At 38.1% G+C, this 20,387-nt stretch overlaps 1 protein-coding gene across 3 annotated transcripts in view; it reads right to left on the bottom strand.

Moving 5' to 3' along the window:
* Positions 1-20,387, bottom strand: part of DPP10 (dipeptidyl-peptidase 10 (non-functional)) — a 1,217,772-nt gene that overhangs the window by 534,474 nt on the left and 662,911 nt on the right. Inside the window, exon 1 of one of the 3 annotated variants that reach the window (XM_004674706.2) lies at positions 7,071-7,518. The exons of 1 other annotated variant lie outside the window; for it this stretch is intronic. In XM_004674706.2, coding sequence (XP_004674763.1) covers positions 7,071-7,142 — 72 coding nt within the window. In that variant the 5' untranslated portion in view covers positions 7,143-7,518. Of the gene's footprint in view, positions 1-6,833; positions 6,996-7,070; positions 7,519-20,387 lie in introns of those variants that run through there. One more of the 3 variants, XM_004674707.2, reaches the window with a different exon arrangement.

Genomic DNA, 20,387 nt, shown 5'->3' with positions numbered 1-20,387 from the left:
AAATACATTTAAATCTGAAAATCATTAAAAAATATCAATATATTGTAGAATATACTCTTTTGGTCACTGAAATAAGCATACTGTTTGAAAGTTAATTTTTAAATAAGTCCAAATAAACTACAACATGCAAAACTGAAAACAAAATCAAGATAATGTTTAATATACCGAAGACATTAATATGAGTAATATGAGTGCTGATTACATCAATTATTGGACAGATCAATATAAAGTATTTATTTTAAGAGTTTTGAATTAAGAACAAGTTTTGTGTACTTAGCCTGTTAGTATATGTTACATTTATCAATACTTGGGTATGACTGAAATCCCTAGGAGTCAGTACTATTTAACAAAAATGGATCTACAAGACAAGATTTCCCCTAAGTATCCATTCCTCCCTGTGAAACCTATTTCCTGTCCTCTACTGTCTCAGAATGAGGAGTATCCATCTAGCTAATGCATAAGAGTTGATAAGAAGGGGCTTCCTGGTGCCCCAAAGGGTTAAGTCTTGGCACCAAGGAGCTATCAGCAGCTACTGTAGCACAAGTTCAATCTTCAGCCAGGTACCTGACCCACATGGTGCAGCAGTACTTTCCTTCCTGGCTAGCCTGCTGTTCCTCTAAGCAATCGATCTGCCTATTCTGCTCCCAATTCTGTCTCTAGTGAATATTCTCATACACATCCCCACCTCTGACTTGCACCCCATTTCTTGTATGTACAAATAAATAAAATAAATCTTTTTAAAAAAATAGCTGATTTGAATGTCTATAAGGTAGGGGGTTGTTGAGTATAAAGTTTAAAATTCCTAGAGAATGGGTGCTGTCCAGATACTGAAAAAGTAAACAGAAATTAATTATTGCCAAGATGCTTGTGGATCGGGTCAATATAAGCAAAAAACAACAGTGTGCTAGAAATCATCAATACCGAGCTGTAGGTGTGCTCAAAATGAAGAATATACACTCAGGCAGAAACACTTTACATGACACATTTGTTTTTGAAGACGTTTACATTCCCTTCATTACGTATTCACACCTTTTTTGGATTCTTTACCAAACTTTTCTAGCTGATGGGCATCTCAATATGTCCCCCATAAAAATGTTTTACATAATACATGAACTTGATCAGAACACATAAAGTTTTAATAGTTGTAACAGCAAGAAAATGATGTGCATATTTAAATATTACACACAGATAGTTGGAAATCGGGTCTTTTCAACAATGCTCACTGCATCATGTCCCTTTCAATGACAGTAGGTACACCCTCCCTGGGGTTCTGGGTACTGTTGCTATGCATATTCTCTGCCTTACAGCTTACATCCTATGATAGTTACATAATTTACACCTCGTTCTTAAAGTCCCTCTTTCTTCATGCTAATTATCTTGTGAGCTATATTATAATATCTTGTGAGCTATATTATACTGAAAACAAAATGCAACATACTCAGCAGCTTCTTCACCTGTTAGTGAGAATTAGCGAATGTTTACATTCAGCCTGGCCTTTTACAGATAAGGCAATAAAGAAGTGAATTTTGATTGTATGGAAGGAAGAAAAAGATATTTTGAAATCCACCTGTCTGCCAAATCAGACCTGATGTCCAAAGCCACTAACATAGTGTTTATATGCATGTGTCAACACATATGTGCTTGTACATAATCATATGAATATATGTACAGAGCAGTACAATACTCTGCCAAAAAAAACAAAAATGTACATAGCATACCAGTTGTAGGTGGCTCAAAGTTCATCTGAGCTTCTCTTTCCTCTTTTTCTGACTTCCCATTCTCAGACCAGGCATTAAATGAGACTGCTTGGTATAAAAGAGGTATCAGTCAAAGCTTTTACATACTATTCCATTCAGTCTTTACAACTGCATAATGGATCTGTAGTCACCTCCATTCACAATGAAATGGAGAAACTGAGTTATCCTACGCAAGGTAAGATTTGATTTTGAATGTAGTTTCCACTGTATAACCCATAGAAAAATTGTGATCGATGGTATAAAAGTACATTCTCAATCTCAGATACAGCAGCTTTGTACTGTGTATGCTACAGGTATACTATAGAGTAAAATATGCTCATAACTACAAGACTTAAAATATGATGTAATTCTAAAAGATCCTAGAAACCAACTTTTTAAATAGTTTTATTTTTATTCAGACCAGAATAAACTTGGTTTCAGAATTTTATTTTCAACGTATTAATAATACTCTTCATAAAACAGTTTAGCATTAATATTTAATGAAATACTTGCCTTTAACTATTTTATGTATTTAATAGTTCTTAAATATTGAGTTTGTTCACTCTCTAAAGGACAGAGCGATAGAAAGACAGATAAGTTTATAAACAGAATGTTTGGAAGTTATTTATGAACCTAGTAAATGTCATGTATATATGTGTTAAGACAGAAATGAAAGGAGAGTAAAGAGTCCTCCCTGGTGGTACAAGGAGTTAAAGGGCAGCACTACTATGAAGCTATCTGCAACTACCTCTGCTAGGAAGCTGACCCACATGCCCCAGTGGGCCTATCCTATCTCGCCCTGCTCCCCTTAGTACTGTATTTCAGTCTGTCTGCCTGTTCTGCTCCCCACCCTGACTCTGATGAATCCTCTCACCCCCTCCACCTGCACATCAGGCCTGTACCCCAGCTCTTGTATGCATACACAAGGAAAGTAAAAAAATGTGTACAATCTCCCGTATCATAAAAATTTCTACATAACTATATTGAATACAAATGATCTTTTATAGATAATGCACACAGAATTTTTCTACCAATTAAATATGGTATCTGTTAAGTAGTGAAAAGAAAACTCTATTAAATGTTTTAACATGATTTGCAAAAGCAATTTTTTTTAGGTTCTGTCTAAAAATAATACTTCATAAACTAAATTGTGGCAAGTCTATATATTAGAAAAAAATGGAAGAATGACATTTTCAAACCTTCCTTAAGCATGTATTTGAAAGTTATAATTCAGTTTACCAGACAAAGGTTGAAATAAAAATGCCACATCCTAATTTCTGTACAGGATAATTTTAGGTTAATATTACCTAAAGGTCAAAAATCACAAATATGTTTACAGCTCTATTTTTAAAAGTGCATAATACACATTATATATTTATCACAATTCTAACCATGAATTATTTTAAAGGGCTGTTACAAAGCTGAACTATAAGAGACTGGTTTCCTATTAGGAAAGGGCTGTTACAAAGCTGAACTATAAGAGACTGGTTTCCTATTCTTTAAAGAAAAAATGCAAAATTAATGCTGACTTTACCGTCAAATAACTGCTTGTAAACATACAGTTTTTAATCATATTTGATTTAGGTTTGTTCTTTTTAGTTTTTGAGGGCTGGTTTTGTTTTTTGTTCTGTTGAATTTAACTTTTGGAACTGAAAAGACAGCCAAGTAGTTACAAAGTATTTTTCATCCATTGGATTCAGCAGAAGAGTGCCACCTGGTGGAAGCATGGGCAAATTCCAAACAACGTCTGACTGCCAAAAAGAGCAGTCCTTTAACAAACCTTGAAAATGTTATTACCAAGAGAAAACAGTACAAAGATTTTACAAGTTCTTCTGCACTTATTCAGAACCAGATCCTTGCCTGTTCTTTTCATATTATTTCAATTAGTAGGAGAAAAATTAAGTTACCTTTAAGTATTCAAAAATTATTTACATTTGTAGTTGAAATTTTATACAAATTCTTCCACATTTTGCATTGATGGTGCATTTAGACATCTATGTCAGTTGCAAATGATTCACACTCTACTAGCAGGAATGTGTTGAACTGTGGTTGTGCAATAGGGGATGGGCAACTTCTAGGACCTTAAGTGTTATAGAAAAGTGTTAGGTAGGTCTCATCTCCACCATTTATAAAGACAAAATTGGTCAAGTTGCTTAATTGCTTTAATCTGTGTATTCTCATCTCTAAAATGGCCATAACAATAGGACCTAATTTAAAAAGTTACTTTGAAGTTCAAGTAGGAAAAAGCATTCAACTATTACTACCTTATTAGCTTACTATCAAGGAATTCACTTTGCACAGGTCAAGCTTTCAGGAAACGATTTTAAAAACAATAAGCTACAATTAGCCACTCTAGATTTTGAATCCCATCAAGGCAAAGTGAGATATTGATCATGTTAAGTGGGAGTGCTATAACAATCCACACCAATGCACTTATTTTTAGACATTTTATGAATCTGAAGTGTTAGGAAACAACAAAAATAACTCTCATAAACATTTAATCAATGCAACTTGAAGAGAAAGACTAAGATGACAAAAATATGTCTAGTGAATGAGAATATTAATAAAGGTATGCAGACCCTACTGTCTTACTGCTCCTGCTCCTTCCCTTGGGAAGGGAACTCTGGCCATGGCACCTGTATCAGCAGACAGTAACAGATAAGATGAAAAGGGGAGGTCAGCTTCTCCAAAGACCCATAACAATAGCCAAATTACACGGTTCATAACCATTTCACCCAGGAAAAGACTATGGTCTTCTACTGTGCTAAAAGTGGAAAAGGTATCAGATAGCCTCAGGATAAAACATCTTTGAGATTTCATAAAAATCTCTACTGTGGAAAATGAAAGACCTTTCTAGAAACACTCAAAAGCTTAAAGCACTCAGAATCAATACATAGTGAGTTATTAGTTGGAACACGTTCCCTATTTAACCACTAAATAGGACTTCATAAAGCTACATTCTTACTTAAACTTATGATTATTTTCAGAAATATTATAGAAACTTGAACAACCAATCGTGTATATATGGAGATAATATCTATAATCACATGAGAGTTGTGTAACAATTTCAAAATTAAACTATAATAACTAGTACCACTAATAAAAACTTAGTAATTTTTCCTCAAATAGTTTTTAAGCACTCACAACAATCATCCTAATTTTCTAGTTATCGTTTCATAAGCCAAGTTTTGAACAAAGAATATACTAGTTATTTTCTGAGAGTAGTTGGAAAACCAGTGGGGTGCTGCCATGTATATTTCAATCTGACTTCCCTTTCCCTTGCAAAATCAATCCCTTTCATTTTAACTCATACATAATTTACATGCTAGTGTCATGTTAAAATCATGTAAGTACTCAGAAAGGCACTTTTAAAAACTCAGTTAAAACAAGAGTTCTGTAAATGGCCACCCCCTGAATATTTAAATATCTGGTCATAAACAATAAAATGCATGCTAACAGGAAAACAGATTCAAGATTGAATCTATCTCTTCATATAAATTTTAAGTACCTGACAAAGGATTTGCTGTACATACACAGTCTGTCCACTATTTACATATACATTCCATCTTCCTGTGCCCTGTTCCTCATCTTCCTCCCCACCTCCATCGCTGAACTGTTTGTAGCACCTTGAGTAACCAGCTGGTGTCACAGGTTTGTGAGCAAAGATTTCATGTGGGGACTCTCACCTGACTAATCATTCTTATTGGGAGCATCATTCCAAGAGCAGTAGAGAGGCTCAGTGGCTTGTTAATGAAATTTAAGAGCTGTCAACCTGAAAGAGGATGTTAAATCCATGCTTCTCTCCTGAAATTATTTTATGATCTGCTATCTGTGGTGTGTATTGGAGAGAGGCAGGGGAAAGAGATATAAATGTAAGGGATATATAATATTGACATGTTTAAATATTTCCATACTTAACATTGGGAACAAAGAGGATGGTTTAAGAAAACAACTGCTTTGTAAACACTGCAATGTTCACTCCAGTAATGGAGGGGAAGCTGTAAAGCACTGAGTAATCCCCACCACCTGTGTGAAACATACGTGCAGGCAAGGAGCAGGGAGGGCAGAGGAGATGGGAGAGACCACAGCTAGAGGTATGACCAAGACTTGAATATTGTTAACAGAAGTGCTGGCACTTCCTCCGATACCTCACTACCACTTCTGGGCTATTTGAAAAGCTCCCCTTCACAAGCTCCTAGATGTCTAGAACAACCAGAGTGAACAAGCTACCTGCACCCCCTTCATCCTATTTTTATCAATGGGCTGGGAGTGTCTGCCAGAATTGGGTCCAGAGGCCTTCAACAGTGCATTGGGGCAAACAACTCATCTCTAGTTACCCTCCAATAGGTCCTCCAACTCCATTGTTATATGCTGACCTAAGTGTAGCCTGCTGGGCTCAGAGTCTCTAACAGATGTTAAAGTGATAATCAGTTTGTCACTAGCTCTCTCCTCTTCACCCAGGCACCTCGGCGATCTTTACCCTACAACTTTGGGAAAAGGCAGCACCAAACTCCCAAGTCATCCCAATTCCCGGGGCAGAGATGAGCTAGAGAGCCACCCTATGGTTATGCTCCAAATTCTAAAGACTGAAATAAAAAAGGGGTGGCAGCTTCAGAAAGACGAAAAAGACCAGAAATAACCCTCAGTCAGCACAGAGCACCTCATCTCTGCAGACACAACACATCTGGGTTCAAAAAATCACTAAAAGCCAGTATCTCCTCAGCTCCCCATAGTAATTAATGCCTTTTTGTTTCCCAAGCTCTGTTCCATTCAGCAGACCAGAGATGCTTGTTAGACCCTCTTCACCATTAAGATTCCCAGTCCCGGTCTTGTCTAATTTTAAAAAGAAAGAAAGAAAGGAGAGGGAAAACTCTGCCGGTCTAAAGGTCATTCGCGTACACTGGGAGCTTTGGCCAGCGCTCCTCTCAGATACGTGAACATCGGGCTCCAACCCGATAAGTGGGCGCCTCCAGGAGCGCAACGATTCCTCCTACGTGCTTTCGGGAGGCAAGAGGCCCCCATCCCTAAACCCAGACCAGCTCGCCCTCCCTCCGTGATCCGCCCGCCGGGGCTTCCCGGGGCACCCCCAGGTTTTACCTCTCTGCCCCCTTCCCCGCGGCTCTCCACCGTGCGCATCCTCTCGCCCGGCCCCAGAGCGAACTCAGCGCTCTAACTTCCTGCGGAGTCCATGGAGGAGCCGAGGAGAGCCAGGAACTGGGGCGGAGGAGGGTGGGGAGAGGGAGGCGTGGGGGCCGAGCCGGGGAGGAGAGGCGGAGGAACAGGAGCTGGAGCCTCCCTTCCCGGGAGGGCCTGGCCGCTGCTGCCAACTCTCACCTGGTCCGCCGGCTGCGCCTGGCTCGCTCTGGCCCCCGAGGTGGGCTGCTGCTCCTGCTTCATGGCTGTCATTGCCGGCGGCCCGCGTTGGCGCTCACTTCCTCGCGGGCACTTCAGACTAGGGGACCGTCACTTGGCAGCGATCGCATGTCACAGGCGCCCGACGCTCTCCGAATTGGCGGAAGGAAAAGCGGCGGCGACAGGGTTGGGGGAGGGGAGCGGTAGGGAGGGGAGGGAGAGCAGCACCCGCCGGCTCCCCTCTCAGGATCCCTCCTTCGCTGGCCGCAGACCCTCGAAGTCCCGACACCCCAAAGCGAGGAGAGCCTCCGAGACCAGACGCAACCAAGTGGCAAGTTAGTGGTGCGGCGAGCGGCGGGTGAGCTGCACCTGACCGCTCTCGAGCGACGTCTGGCCGTGCGGGAGAAGCCGGGTTGGCATTCTACTGCAGTCCGCGCCCCCCGCCCGCCCCCGGGGACTCCCCGCGCCAAGCTCAGCGCGCCAGGTGGAGCAGCCGGGCGCCGCGCTTCAGCATCTCCCGAGCAACCGCAACGCGGGAGAGAGCCCTGCGCCGCTCGCTGGCTCCCAACACGCGCGGCCGAGGCTGCGGGGCTCCGCGGGCCCCCTCACCCCTTCCCGCCCCCCGTAGGCTTCTGCTAAAACCCGGAGAAGCGGAGTGCGTCCGAGCAAAGCCCTCGGTGGCTCCGGCGCTGCCACTGGGCATGCTCCAGTGCTCCGAGAGGTCGGGGGCAGTAGGGGGTTGGGGGTCAGGAACCCCACTAGGGACCTCAGAGGTAGTCCCAGATTATGACCCGAGGCTCTTAACCTCCTGATTTGGAGCAGTGGACACCCTTTAGTCTCCAGCCTGGATTCCCCTCCTAATTGCCTGCTAAATGCCAGTGGAATTCCTAAAGGTTAACTAATAACAGCACTAAGTGATGATGATAATCTGGTAATTGCATTTTATTTTCTTTTCCTGGACACTTAGAAAAACCTTCAAATTTTAAATCCCTTTCTAGCTTTCCTTTTACCCCCACACAACCTTTCCCAGTTAAAGTTTGTGTATTGAGCATCTGTTCTTTGTCAAACATGGCAAGTCTTGGAAAGCTTGCACAGAGGACAGACTAAATAGCAAGTAAAATCTACCAAATTACCTGCTTGCATAAAATTTATGTTATTGTGGGTACAGTGAGTCTGGAGTAGATATTAATCAGTGAGTCTGGAGTAGATATTAATCAGTTAGTCATTGTGGCCTTAGTTGTATTCATGTGGGCATAATTAACAAAGCAAAGCCCCACCAGTTTCATCCAGAATCACTAGCACCTGAAAGGTAAGAAAGACTTGCCCAAAACAGATTCTAAACAGTCTCAGGTCTCAGGAGCTAGTAGATTACTCATCAGAGAAAAGACAGGGGAAAGTTAAAAAATATCCAGTTGTTATGGGCTCAACATCCCAACTGTGAGAAGGTTCCACTAGATAGGACAGAGAACATAAATACTGGAGGAGTGACCTTGTATTTGTTTTTAACGGGTTTAGGACTGGCTCCTTATGGGATTTACTCTTTCCACCAACTAGTAACTTGTTAGCTCAAAGGCAGTTGTAGAATTGTAGGAGTTGTGCTTGTGCCATGTTAATTCCTAAAAATGAATTGTGACATTTGTCCTAAACACTAATGTTAACAATATCTCATTTAAAGCAATTAAAGCAAATCAGGAATAACTAGATTTCATTAGAGTCAAATATATAATGTTTTTATTAAACATGGAGGATATGAATGAAGAGAAAGCTTGATTTTCAAAATTTCAGGAGAAAGACAAATACCAGATGACTTCACTCACATATGGAATATAGAGAAACAAAGCAGAGAATAATCAAAACTAAAACCCAAATAATCCCTTGAAATCTGACTGCAGAATTGAGGCTACCGAGGAGGAGGGTATGGGCAAGGAGGGTATGGTGGGTGTGGTAACATACATCTGAAGAGGTGTGAACCTAAACCTCTTAATCAAACAGTGCGGTTGCCTCAACAGGAAAGAAAATAATAATAATAATAAAACAGATAGCCATGCCTATTATCAGTAACCTAGAATAGTATACTGGTCCATTTCAATAGAATTAACATTTTGATAGAAATAACTTTGCTAGGGCAAAGTTGGTGGAACAACAGGTTAAAACACAGCACTGTGAAGCTTGTGGCAGCCAATTCAACGTGAGTTCAATCCCTGGTCAGGAAGGTGGCCAACTTGGCATGGCAGACCTCTCCTGACCCACCAGCTGCTCCCCTCAGCAGTGCACTTCATTGACCTGCCTGTTATGTTCCCCCTTCTGCCTCTGGTGAATCCACTCATCACCCCCGCACCTCTGACATGTACTCCAGTTCTGTATACATAAATAAAATAAATCTTAAAAAAAAAAATGAACTTGCTAGTGGTAAAAGTATAAAATACATTTTAAAAATGAAACACTGATAAAATAGCTATATTGGGTAGTTTGTCCAGTAAATCTTACAATCCATATTTTCCCTCACATGTAATATTTTGGGGAGAAATGAATCTACATTATTCAAAAAAAATGATCTATCTCTGTATTTTATTCTTCTAGTCATTATTTTAGTGTATTCATCCTTTGAATATGTTTCCATTTTGGACAATTGACTTGACTTGAAAGAATTTATGTGCAAAGACTTCTAGCAATTTTGGACAAGTATAGAGGAGAGGGAATTATCTTCATCCTATTTAAGATTACTTATTTGATTGAATTCAGCTGTTCAACTTACAACTATTTTCAGTATTCAGTATAAAATCAACTTTAGTTACAAATCAGGATATTAGTCACTATATGTTTCATGCATAACATGTATATATAGGGATCATAGTTTTTAAATAAAATCTCATTTCAGTCTGTCTCTTGGTGTGGGCCATTATTTTACCTAAGCTAAGAACATTATTTTACAGCTATTGAGGGCTGACTTAGGGGCACTAATCAAAACTTAACCAACTCTTGTGTTATTCCATCAGAGTTGGATACATGGCCAGGGTAAAGTCAGTTATCTCCTGCATTGTTTCCTTACCTGGTAAAATTAAGACATTTAGACAAAGAGACCAGTAAGATTCCTTCTTTTTCTAAATTTCAATGATTTTATAAATCAAAAGACTATCACAGAGTGATACTATATATATAAAATACAGTGGGAGAGTCAATTAAGTACTTACAAAATAAAGTTAAATAATTCACAGTAGATCCTTAATAGCCACAAACTTCCCTGTACTCTCGTTACACATATTTTATGTTCTCAGAAAATTAATTTTTTTTCTGAGTATCATTTCTGAAAATCAAGTACCTGTCACCAAAGAAAACTTTTTTAGAGTTTCATTTTAGAGTTTTCATTTTTTTATAATGTTTCATTGAGTAATTTTTTCAAGGACAACCATGCATTCTATAACATTCCTGCATACAATGGTAAAGGGCATTTCCCCCCCCCACCCCCTAGTTTTAATGGAATGTAATCAGACTCACATAACTGCAAAATACCTGGAGGGAGTACATGACAAAAAACTATTGAGTCACAACATGTGACTGTCTTATTTAAAAGATTTCTAGAATTTGGGGCCCTCCCTGGTGGCGCAGCCGGTTAAAGCACTGAACTAAGAAGCTAACGCCACTTCCGCATGAGTTCGATCCCATCTCCGCCTGCCCTGGAGGTGACCACATGGTGTAGCAGACCTCTCCTGACCCGCCCGCTGCTCCCCTCAGCAGTGTACTTCGTAGATCTGATTGTTCTGCACCCCACTCTGTCCCTGTTGAATCCTCTCACCCTCCGCATCTCTGGCCTGTGCCCTAGTTCTGTATGAATAAATAAATAAATCTTAAAAAAAAAAATTCTAGAATTTGGATATCACGACTAATTTACAAAAATTTCAAACCCTAGATTCAGGATAGACACTTCTTGAAGTCATTCAGATCTTTCTCACTGAAAATACTGTAAATATCCACATTATCTTTCCTTCCTTTGTATCTGATTTTTTAAAGTGTAGTGCCAGTGCAATATTATTTTGTCTTACCTAGAATTAGTAACATGAATAACTGAGGATAGATTAAAAGATTTAGATAAGATTTAGATAATAATCAAGTTCACCCAAGATTATCTTTAAAGTATTTGTTGATCAGTGGCCAATACAAGTTGTTCAGAAATGTTCAAATCACATCTGCAGTATTAAGTCTTTCATATCAAATAGTAGACCCAGGACTAAAGAACCTAAATTTACTCTAACAATTAACAAGTAAGGCCTACTAAACATTATATGTTAAAGAAGAACAGAAGTCCCTTGGTTTGGTGAAGCAGGGTGGTCTTTTAAGACAAAATTCAGTTTCATATAAATTAGATAAGGTAAACAGGACACTATAAGCAGCCAGTTGCCTGAAATCTCTTCCTGCTTTAGCGTTCTTTTCACTTTCCTCCCTGAGGCAGATCTGCAGTGTCTTGTACAGGCCACCTTGATGGGGATTTCCCTGCATTAGTCAGTCCTCTATTGAGTGTCTATAATGAACACAGCATCAGGAAGACAGAGTTCATGAGCTGTGCCTTCAGAGACCTGGCCTGAAATGTGCCCAATTAGCTTTCCACAGATCAAGAAATAGCTTTAGTTCACATCTCCTGCTATCATTTGGTTTCGATTTATAAATCACCTCTACTCACCTCAATCGGCTTCTTGAATTCTCCAAAGTGCATATCTTGTCTCTGGGCAGAAAACCAGTAGTATGCTGAGCAATCCTTAGAAACCAACTATATTTTAGAAGTCTGAATCAGTAAAATAACACACTTTTTTTTTTTTTTAAAGAAAAAGAATGAAAGGCACTGCATAGCTAAGTGATATCCATGTATAATACCAATACTGCCCTGCGTTTCTTTTGGTGATAATTTAACTGAACATTTTGTGAGTCTCTGTCTATGACAGGAATACTTTCCTGTAGTAAAAATTCATAGCCCAATTATGATCTCTGGTGGAAGCAGACAGAGTTGCAATATCCTGAGAGTCATTCTTGATCCTCACTGGAGACCTGAAGATATTGACAACCCACTTATTCATACTGAGCTTCAGTGCTGCAGTGTCTCTTTAGTTATTTATATACTTCACATCTTCATCTGAGAGTTCTTATAATGACACATAGAAAAACATTAAGACAGAAAAACGATGTATATAATTTTCTCACTTATTATTTTCTCTCCATATGCACAGCTAAATTGTAACATCATAACAATTAGAAAATGGACAAATTACTTATTATTATGCTTATACAAGAGGCTCAACAATGAGTATTTATTGATGTAATTTTTAAAGGGAAATTGTTAAAGAACACGGGATAGTAAAAAGGATCACATTTTGGCTAATCTTCTTTTTAATAATCAGATATTTTTAATCAGATTCTGTCTCCAAATTACAGAAAGACTGTTAGATGTAGAAGAATATTAAGAAACACTGGGATAACATTTTTTTTTCCTTTTCAAATACAGAATGAATTTCTCTGAATCTGTTCTTTCTCATTTTTACAACCAAGTCTAGATTTTCCTATGATTCAAAAATTACCTTTTCAACTTTGTCCTTGTAAAGTACATTATTACTGAAACTTCTCTTGCACTCATACTTCATAGTGATTACTTGACTTATTCCCTTATATAATTGTTAGAAGAACACAAAGCATATTTTCCTTTCAGGAATATATTATGAATTGAAAGTGAAAACTATTGTGAGACATTAACTTAATTTGAGAAAAAAGAGAGGGTTTCCATTTTTTAATAACAATTTGATTATGTTCAATTTATTTTTAATTTAGTACTAAATCCAGAGTCCCCATAAATATTTTTTCTTGAAAAGAAGAGATAACCTAAGATTTAGGAGAAATGACTCCAAAGTACCCACTGACATTAAATGACTCCTGCAATTTTCCACCAATTAATTGACTTTCTACCATTGAGAATTATTCTTGTACCATTTGCAAAGGAAACTGAGGCTAAGTCCTTGAATGCATAGCAAATCCTTTCTACACACAGAGTCACATACTTAGTTACAAAAGTAGTTTCAGGATACCTTGGGATGTGACCTCTATTAAAATGAGGCACATTAAAATAAATCTCCATTTCAGAGCACTGGTTAACTTGTTTAATCTTTTAGTCCGATGAGTTGATTGCTATTGATGTAGGTCTCATCTAGCTGCCATCTATTTATAACTCCTTGCAAGAATAATTGAGTCACTTAAAAATATCTCTGTAAGACTATATATTTACTAAAATCATTTACCTTTATCATACTCAAAGTAGGAGAAAGAGAATGAACAGATGAAGAGCATGAGAAGGCAAAAAGGGTGGGGACAGGATAACCAAAAAGATGAATTCTAAAGTTATTCTGGATGTTAAAATGTCTTTTATTCTTTTATTAGTTATCTCTTAGAGATAACAAAGTATCTTAATTCCTATTGATTAGGTCTTAAGAATTGACTCTGCCATCATCTACATACTATGGGTTTAAATATATTTAGAAAGTATAGCTTGAATTTTATTATTTTTTAATTTTAGCTTTTTTATTGTTCTATAGGAAAGTAATTTTAAATTACATACAATTTAGCTTTTTCTTGTATTTTTATTATTTTTGCACTTAAGATTAGTATCAGTAGAAGTAGAGACACTCAATAACAGATATCACATTATATACACCAATCAATGATTAGGAAAGTACAATTTAAATTAGCAATTTCTTTGAGTCATCAGTGTTTTATGAGTGTTTTATCCTAGTTAACAGGACATCAAAATAGCCTCACAGGATGGATGAGCAACATTTTTCAGCAGGCCTGATCCCTCACCAATTAGGAGATATTTACTTACTTGCATTTGGGAATAGATCAGTTATCTACTAGGACTAAGTTCCTCATAGCTTATCCTGATTCAAGTTCATGGGAATTCTGTGCGCTGAGTCTTCTTATAATTTATATGTCACTATTAATTTATATTTTTATTTTATGCTATTATAGCTTCCTCAGCATTCTATTTGTGATCTTTCTTACTATTATAAATTAAGGATTTTATTTCATACTTTAAAAAATTGAACTGTAGGACCTCCCTGGTGGCACAGCGGCTTAAAGCACAGCACTAAGAAGCTAAAGCCACTGCCACATGAGTTTGATCCCCGCCTGCCCCGGAGGTGACCACATGGCGTGGCAGACCTCTCCTGACCTGCCCGCTGCTCCCCTCAGCAATATACTTCATGGATCTGCCTGTTCTGCTCCCCACTCTGTCTCTGGTGAATCCTCACACTGCCCCTGCATCTCTGGCCTGTACCCCAGTTCAGTATGCACAAATAAATAATAAATCTTTTTTAAAAAAAATTGAACTGTAATTTGCATATAGCATTTTTGTTTCAGGTGTAAAAAATAACGATTCAATATATGTAAAATGATGACCATGATAGCTCTGGTTGGTAAACATCGCTGTGTGTAGTTACCACTTTGTTCTGTTGTGAGGTCTTTAAGATCTATTCTTTTAGCAATTTTCAAATAAACTACATAGTAGTATTAATTATAGTCACCAAGCATCTCTAGGACTTACACATTTAGCTTTAACCACCTTTATCCATTTCACCGACTTTGGAAATCACCAATCTGTATCCATAAATTTGGAAGCTGTTTTTTAGAGTCCACATGAAAATTATAGAATATTTTTCTTTGACTTATTTCACTTAACATAATCCCCATAAAGTACATCCATGTATCCACAAATGTCAGAATTTCCTAAACTTTTATGGTTAAATAATATACCATTGGATGTGCCCTTTTTCATTCTCTCTCTCTCTCCTCTTTACCTATTGCACCCTTCATCTATTCATACATCGATAGGCACTTAGATTGTTGCCACATCTTGACTATTATAAATAGTTAGGATGGTGTCAGTTAACATCTATACTAATCTCCTTGCTTAAGGTGAGCAGTTCTTGGAAGAAATGGATTTCTAAAAGATATTTCTTTACCACCTCAGTACTAAGCCCTGTCAGAATACCCTGAGAACATTAAATAATATCTATATATTGAACAGACTCACTCAGGGAACTAACCTTTCTATTTCTTAGAACACTTCACTTTTCTCTATTTGACATGCAAGAATTATTTAATCTTGATATTCCTCAGAGATATTGATGCTAAGGACAGAGAAGGTATTTCTTGGTTCCAAGATTAAGCAAAAGCTATATAAACTTGAAGCTTCCAGTGCAAATGAGCTAAAACTATGTGTCCTAAAATAGTGAATTTCCAATTCTGGAGCACTCACAGGAAAAAAATGATTTTGGAGATAAAAGTTATATTGGCAATGTCACTTCTAATTTATTCTATTTTCCCACTAATATAGAAAGAATATATTGAAATTGAGGGAGAAGTAACTCTGATAAAGAAATTTTGAAACTGAATAAAATGTGATTGTTTTAAAAGTATCTTAAACTCCTATAGCTTGCCCACATTATGCAAAAAATTATTACAAGATCAATAATCATTTATGAATTTGCAATTTTCAAAGCATAGCTAAGCTTTGTTTTCTCTCTATATATTTTAAATAAGCTAGCTATTTATATTATCGTTTACTAGTATTTTAACCACATATTCAAACAGAGAGTAAGATATGTTGCTGGCTGAGATATAGAAATAATAGAGGGCAAATACATAATCTCATAGAATAAAAAAGGGGCCTTCCATTTAAAATAATAGACAGTAGTATTATTTTGTGACAGAGAGGGAAAAAAGACAATCACCCAATCCTATGTTACTCAATAGAATTTTAGAGTATAATCATATTATAGCATACTGAAGTTGATGTTTAAGAAAATTAAAATCAATTGTGGCATACTTTTTTAAAAGACAGTGTTATTTTGGAAAAAGAGATTATAGGAAGTTAACACAGGGCTAGACTGCAGAGAGAACTAGATAATGAAACCAAAGCACAACATTTACAACAAACCTAGATAATGAGATACCTCTGTAAAACCTTTGATAGCAAAAGTCACAGAGTCAGACTGTCCTGGTATCAATGTAAGAGAAAGCAAAGAGAAGCCGTAAATGATAGACCTGTCAATCCAAAAATAATCAAAGAGAAAACCCCACAAAAATTGATGAATCTCTAATATAAAGTGCAATGGGTCAACATAAGTATAGCCAGTGGATCAAGGAGAGATTTTGTGTACTTCAAAAGTGAATCACAGGGATTCTTTGGGGAAGTCATTGACCTCTAACATTTCTGCTTTTCTTATTAACAAGAAACATTTTCATCATGGAATATCTTAAAGGATATCTGCATAGTACTTATCCTGTAAAAAAGGAATAGTATCTCACTCTGGAGTAAAAGACAAGTCTTTTACTTTTAGAGGCAAAAGGCAGGCATGCTTACTTCCTATTATAAAAGACTCTGGTTGCTGAAACTCTATACTTGAATCCACTGGGTAAGTGGGTGTCCATCTAGGCCAAGTCATTCACCATGGGACAAGTAGTGTTCACACAAATGTATTGATGCTCATGCTATTTGTGTACCATATATAATCAAATTCTGTCTCTGACCCAAAATACCCATAAAACTAGTATGATAAATTGTTAACTTGAAAATTGTATAATTTCTTAGCATTTGTTGTTCTTAACAGCACATCAAGATCTAAGATGGCTGGACAAGTTCGGTACTGGGAAGGCTTGAAATTGACCTGCCAGTGCTTCTTCCAACACAGGACCCCATGCTGAGGAACTGCTAATAGATGTGGAATTGAAATTGAGCTGAAAAGATATGAAGCAAACAAAAATCTACAAAAAGTGTTCAACAGAGCTAAAAAAATTGAGAACAAAATACATTATTAACTTTCCAACAGTAAAAGAAAACCAAGAGGATCCTTAAAAATTGAAAAGGCTTAAGTTATTAACTACCTAAGAATGGAAAAAAACTAGATTTCCACAAAAATGAGCAATGGGAAACTATCATGGCCAAATCCCATATAAAGTCTAGTGTTAGAAACAAAGTTGTTACAAGAAAAAGAGAATAATGCAACAAGAGATTGAGGATTGACAAGCTCTATGGTTACAGACCAAATCCAACCCACTTCCTACTTATTTTTAAATAAAGTTTTATTAATACACAGTTGTGTTTACTCATCTGTTTATTGTCTATGACTACAATAGCAGTACTAAATATTTGTGGCACAGGACATATGGACTAAAAGGCATAACTATTTATACCCTCATACCTTACAGGATGATTGCCAAGTTCTGCTATTGAGAAAGAAAGCTTGCCAAAAGCCATGCTCAAAAGTTTTCCAAACTGTAACAGGCTGTTTCAAAATGAGTTAAAGGACATTAAGTCACACAATAAATTAAAGGGCACCATTCATCAGAATTAGAACAAAATTAGAAATTAAGAGACAAAATTCAAGAAAGAATTAGAAATAAATTCTATATTAGGAGCAGTCTAGAGAGAGTAATAGAACAAACAAACACAGCAAATTATGCTTAAGTGAAATTTAAGTGGGAAAGAGGCAAAATATGTTAGAAACCAAATATATATATACATATATACATACATATATATATGTATATATATATATATATATATATAAACACTTTCAAGAGAAATCAACAAACACTAGGGCAAAGATGAAGCCACACAAAGCTATGGGCTTTTCCTTCTTTTTAAAAGATTTATTTAGGCATACAAAACCGGGGTACAGATCAGAGGTGCAGGAGTACTAAGAGGATTCACCAGAGGCAGTGGGGAGAACAGAACAGGCAGATTGACAAAGTACACTGTTGAGGGGAGCAGTGGGTAGGTCAGGAGAGGTCTGCTGTGCCATGCAGTTCACCTTCCTGGCTGGGGATCAAACTCATGCTGAAGCAGCTGGGACTCACTTCACATTGCTGTGTTTTAACCTGTGGTACCACTAGAGAGGGCCCAGTTATGGGATTTTCTAAGTGAGAGAAAAAAGTCAAGAGCAAAGTTGGCTGAGCCTTCCACTCCCTGATAGCTTAAGGGGCAATGACACAGCACTATAAAGCTCTTCACAACCATTGCAACGTCAGTTAGATCCCTGGGCAGGGAGCTGACCCATATGACACAGCAGACCTCTCTTGTCTTGCTGTGCTCCCCTCAGCAGCTTATTTCAGTAGATTGCCTGTTCTGTTCCCCACGCTGGCTCTGGTGAACCCTCTCATCCCCCTAATATCTCTAGCTGTACCCCAGCTCTTGCATGCATAAATGAATAAATATTTGAAAAAATAAGAGCAAAGGCAGGGGGTGAGAAATAGGAGAAACAAATACCAAAAACTAATTCAAGAAGGTCTCCATGGTGGCATAAGGGGTTAAGTCTCAGCACTGTAAATCTATTGGCAGCCACTACAGCACAAGTTTGGTCACTGCCAGGGAAGTGAAGTAGAGCACTCCTGTCTAGCTGGCTGCTCCCCTCGGCAGTGTGCTTCATCAATCAGCCTGTTTTGCTCCCCACTCTCTCTGGTGAATCCTCTCACCACACCTGTACCTCTGGCCTGTACCCCAGCTTTGTGTGCATGAATAAGTAAGTCTTTTAAAAAATATACTTGACTAAAAGAAGTAATATTATATAATTGGGTTTTTCTACAGCAACAGGTTTTATAGGAAGAAAAATGAAGTTACATGTTAAGGTTTTAAAGAAAATAATGAACTATAATTTAAGATTCTACTTATCTAAACCTCCATTCTCCTCTCTGCCCTATAGTGGTCTGCATGACCACCATTTTTCCTGCTTCCAATCTGCCTTTGCTCCACATACACATTTTCTCTAATAACCATCTTGCATATCTAATTATACCTGCTTCTCAGAGGACCTGGAGTAACAAGATCTAAAAATAATGACCTACCTAGTTGCAATCAACTGTCAGATTGAGCCAAAATACAAGGTATCCAATTAAATCTGCCTTTGAGATAAAGAGCAAATAATGTTATAGTGTAAGTTGTCCCATGTATATCTTTTGTAATACATTTATACTAAAAGTTATGTTGTGTATTTTAAGTGGAAATGTAAATGGGCATCTTTTTACTTTTATTTTCATATCTGGCAATCTGAGTAGCAATGATGATTACTTATACCCATATTGTGGACATAAAAATAAGCAGGGTTTCTTAGCAAAATGGCTGAATTTGCACGTGGATAAGAAATATTCCTGATAAGACTGGAACATTTTGAAGAAAACTAGAATAGAAACTACCATAGAAAACCAGAATAACATTAAGATGATTCAAAAATCTACCTTGAAAAAGCTTTATCTAATAAAAGATATAGTTTGAATTTTGATAAGTATAGGAATTGGAAAGGAGGAGATCCCTTTAGATACATTTAAATCCTGGTTGATTTCCTTCTGAGGATGACAGGCAGGCAAATTATTTATTATCATGAAAATTTGGTTAAGAAAACTCGGTTAAAGAATCAATATTGGAAGACAGCAAGATGGCAGCAGAGTAAAGACACTAAGATCACTGCGCCCAGACTCATGCAGCAAATTAGGACTGAAAATGGAATACAGACTTACATACTATGAGTTTCAACTCACACGAGAACACCCTAGACTCACTAGAAGGAAGATAACTGAGGGAGAATCAGTGATTAGGGAGTTCCCATAAGAGGACTCCCTCCCCGGAGTGCTCAGGCACCTGGAAGCTTGGCGGGCTGCAGGAGCGCTTTGCCCCTTGCTAAAGCCCTGGGGGTGAAGGGGGGTGGCTCAGCTTGGTGAGTGGAGCCCAGGCTGAGGAAAGACTGCAGATCTGATCTGGAGGACCTGGGCTCTGGGAAAAGCAGCTGACAGGTCAGCTCTGGAATGGGCAAGATGGCGGCAGAGTAAGGACACCTAGATGACTATGTCCAAGCTCACATGGGGATATATAAAAACAGATCATAGACTTACATTCTATGAAATTCAACCCTAATGAGAATACCCTGGACTCACTAGAAGGAAGATGACTGAGGGAGAATGGGCAATTGGGGAGCTCAGATAAGGGAACTCCTATCAGAAAGCGCCACAGACTGGATAAGTGGAACCCTGCAACTCCGATGTGGGAGCACCCACACTCCAGTGCCACAGACAGAGGCTTTCTGCTCTTTTGGCGGCGTGAGTGGAGCCCAAGCTGTGGGAAAAGAATGTGCAAGTGGGCACATAAAGCCCAGGAGATGGGGAGGAAATTCCGGTGATCTGGTGACTGGGGAACTGCAAGGCTTGTAGCCCTTTCACCCACCCCCACGGCATAGGGCTAAAGGTTTGTTCCTGGCATTAGTCACTAAGGACAGG

Source organism: Condylura cristata, unplaced genomic scaffold (genome assembly GCF_000260355.1).
Source record: "Condylura cristata isolate star-nosed mole 26May11 unplaced genomic scaffold, ConCri1.0 scaffold00002, whole genome shotgun sequence".
Classification (NCBI taxonomy): Eukaryota; Metazoa; Chordata; class Mammalia; order Eulipotyphla; family Talpidae; genus Condylura; species Condylura cristata.
Note: the sequence above shows the minus strand (reverse complement) of the source record. Positions and strands in the feature narration are given on the sequence as shown.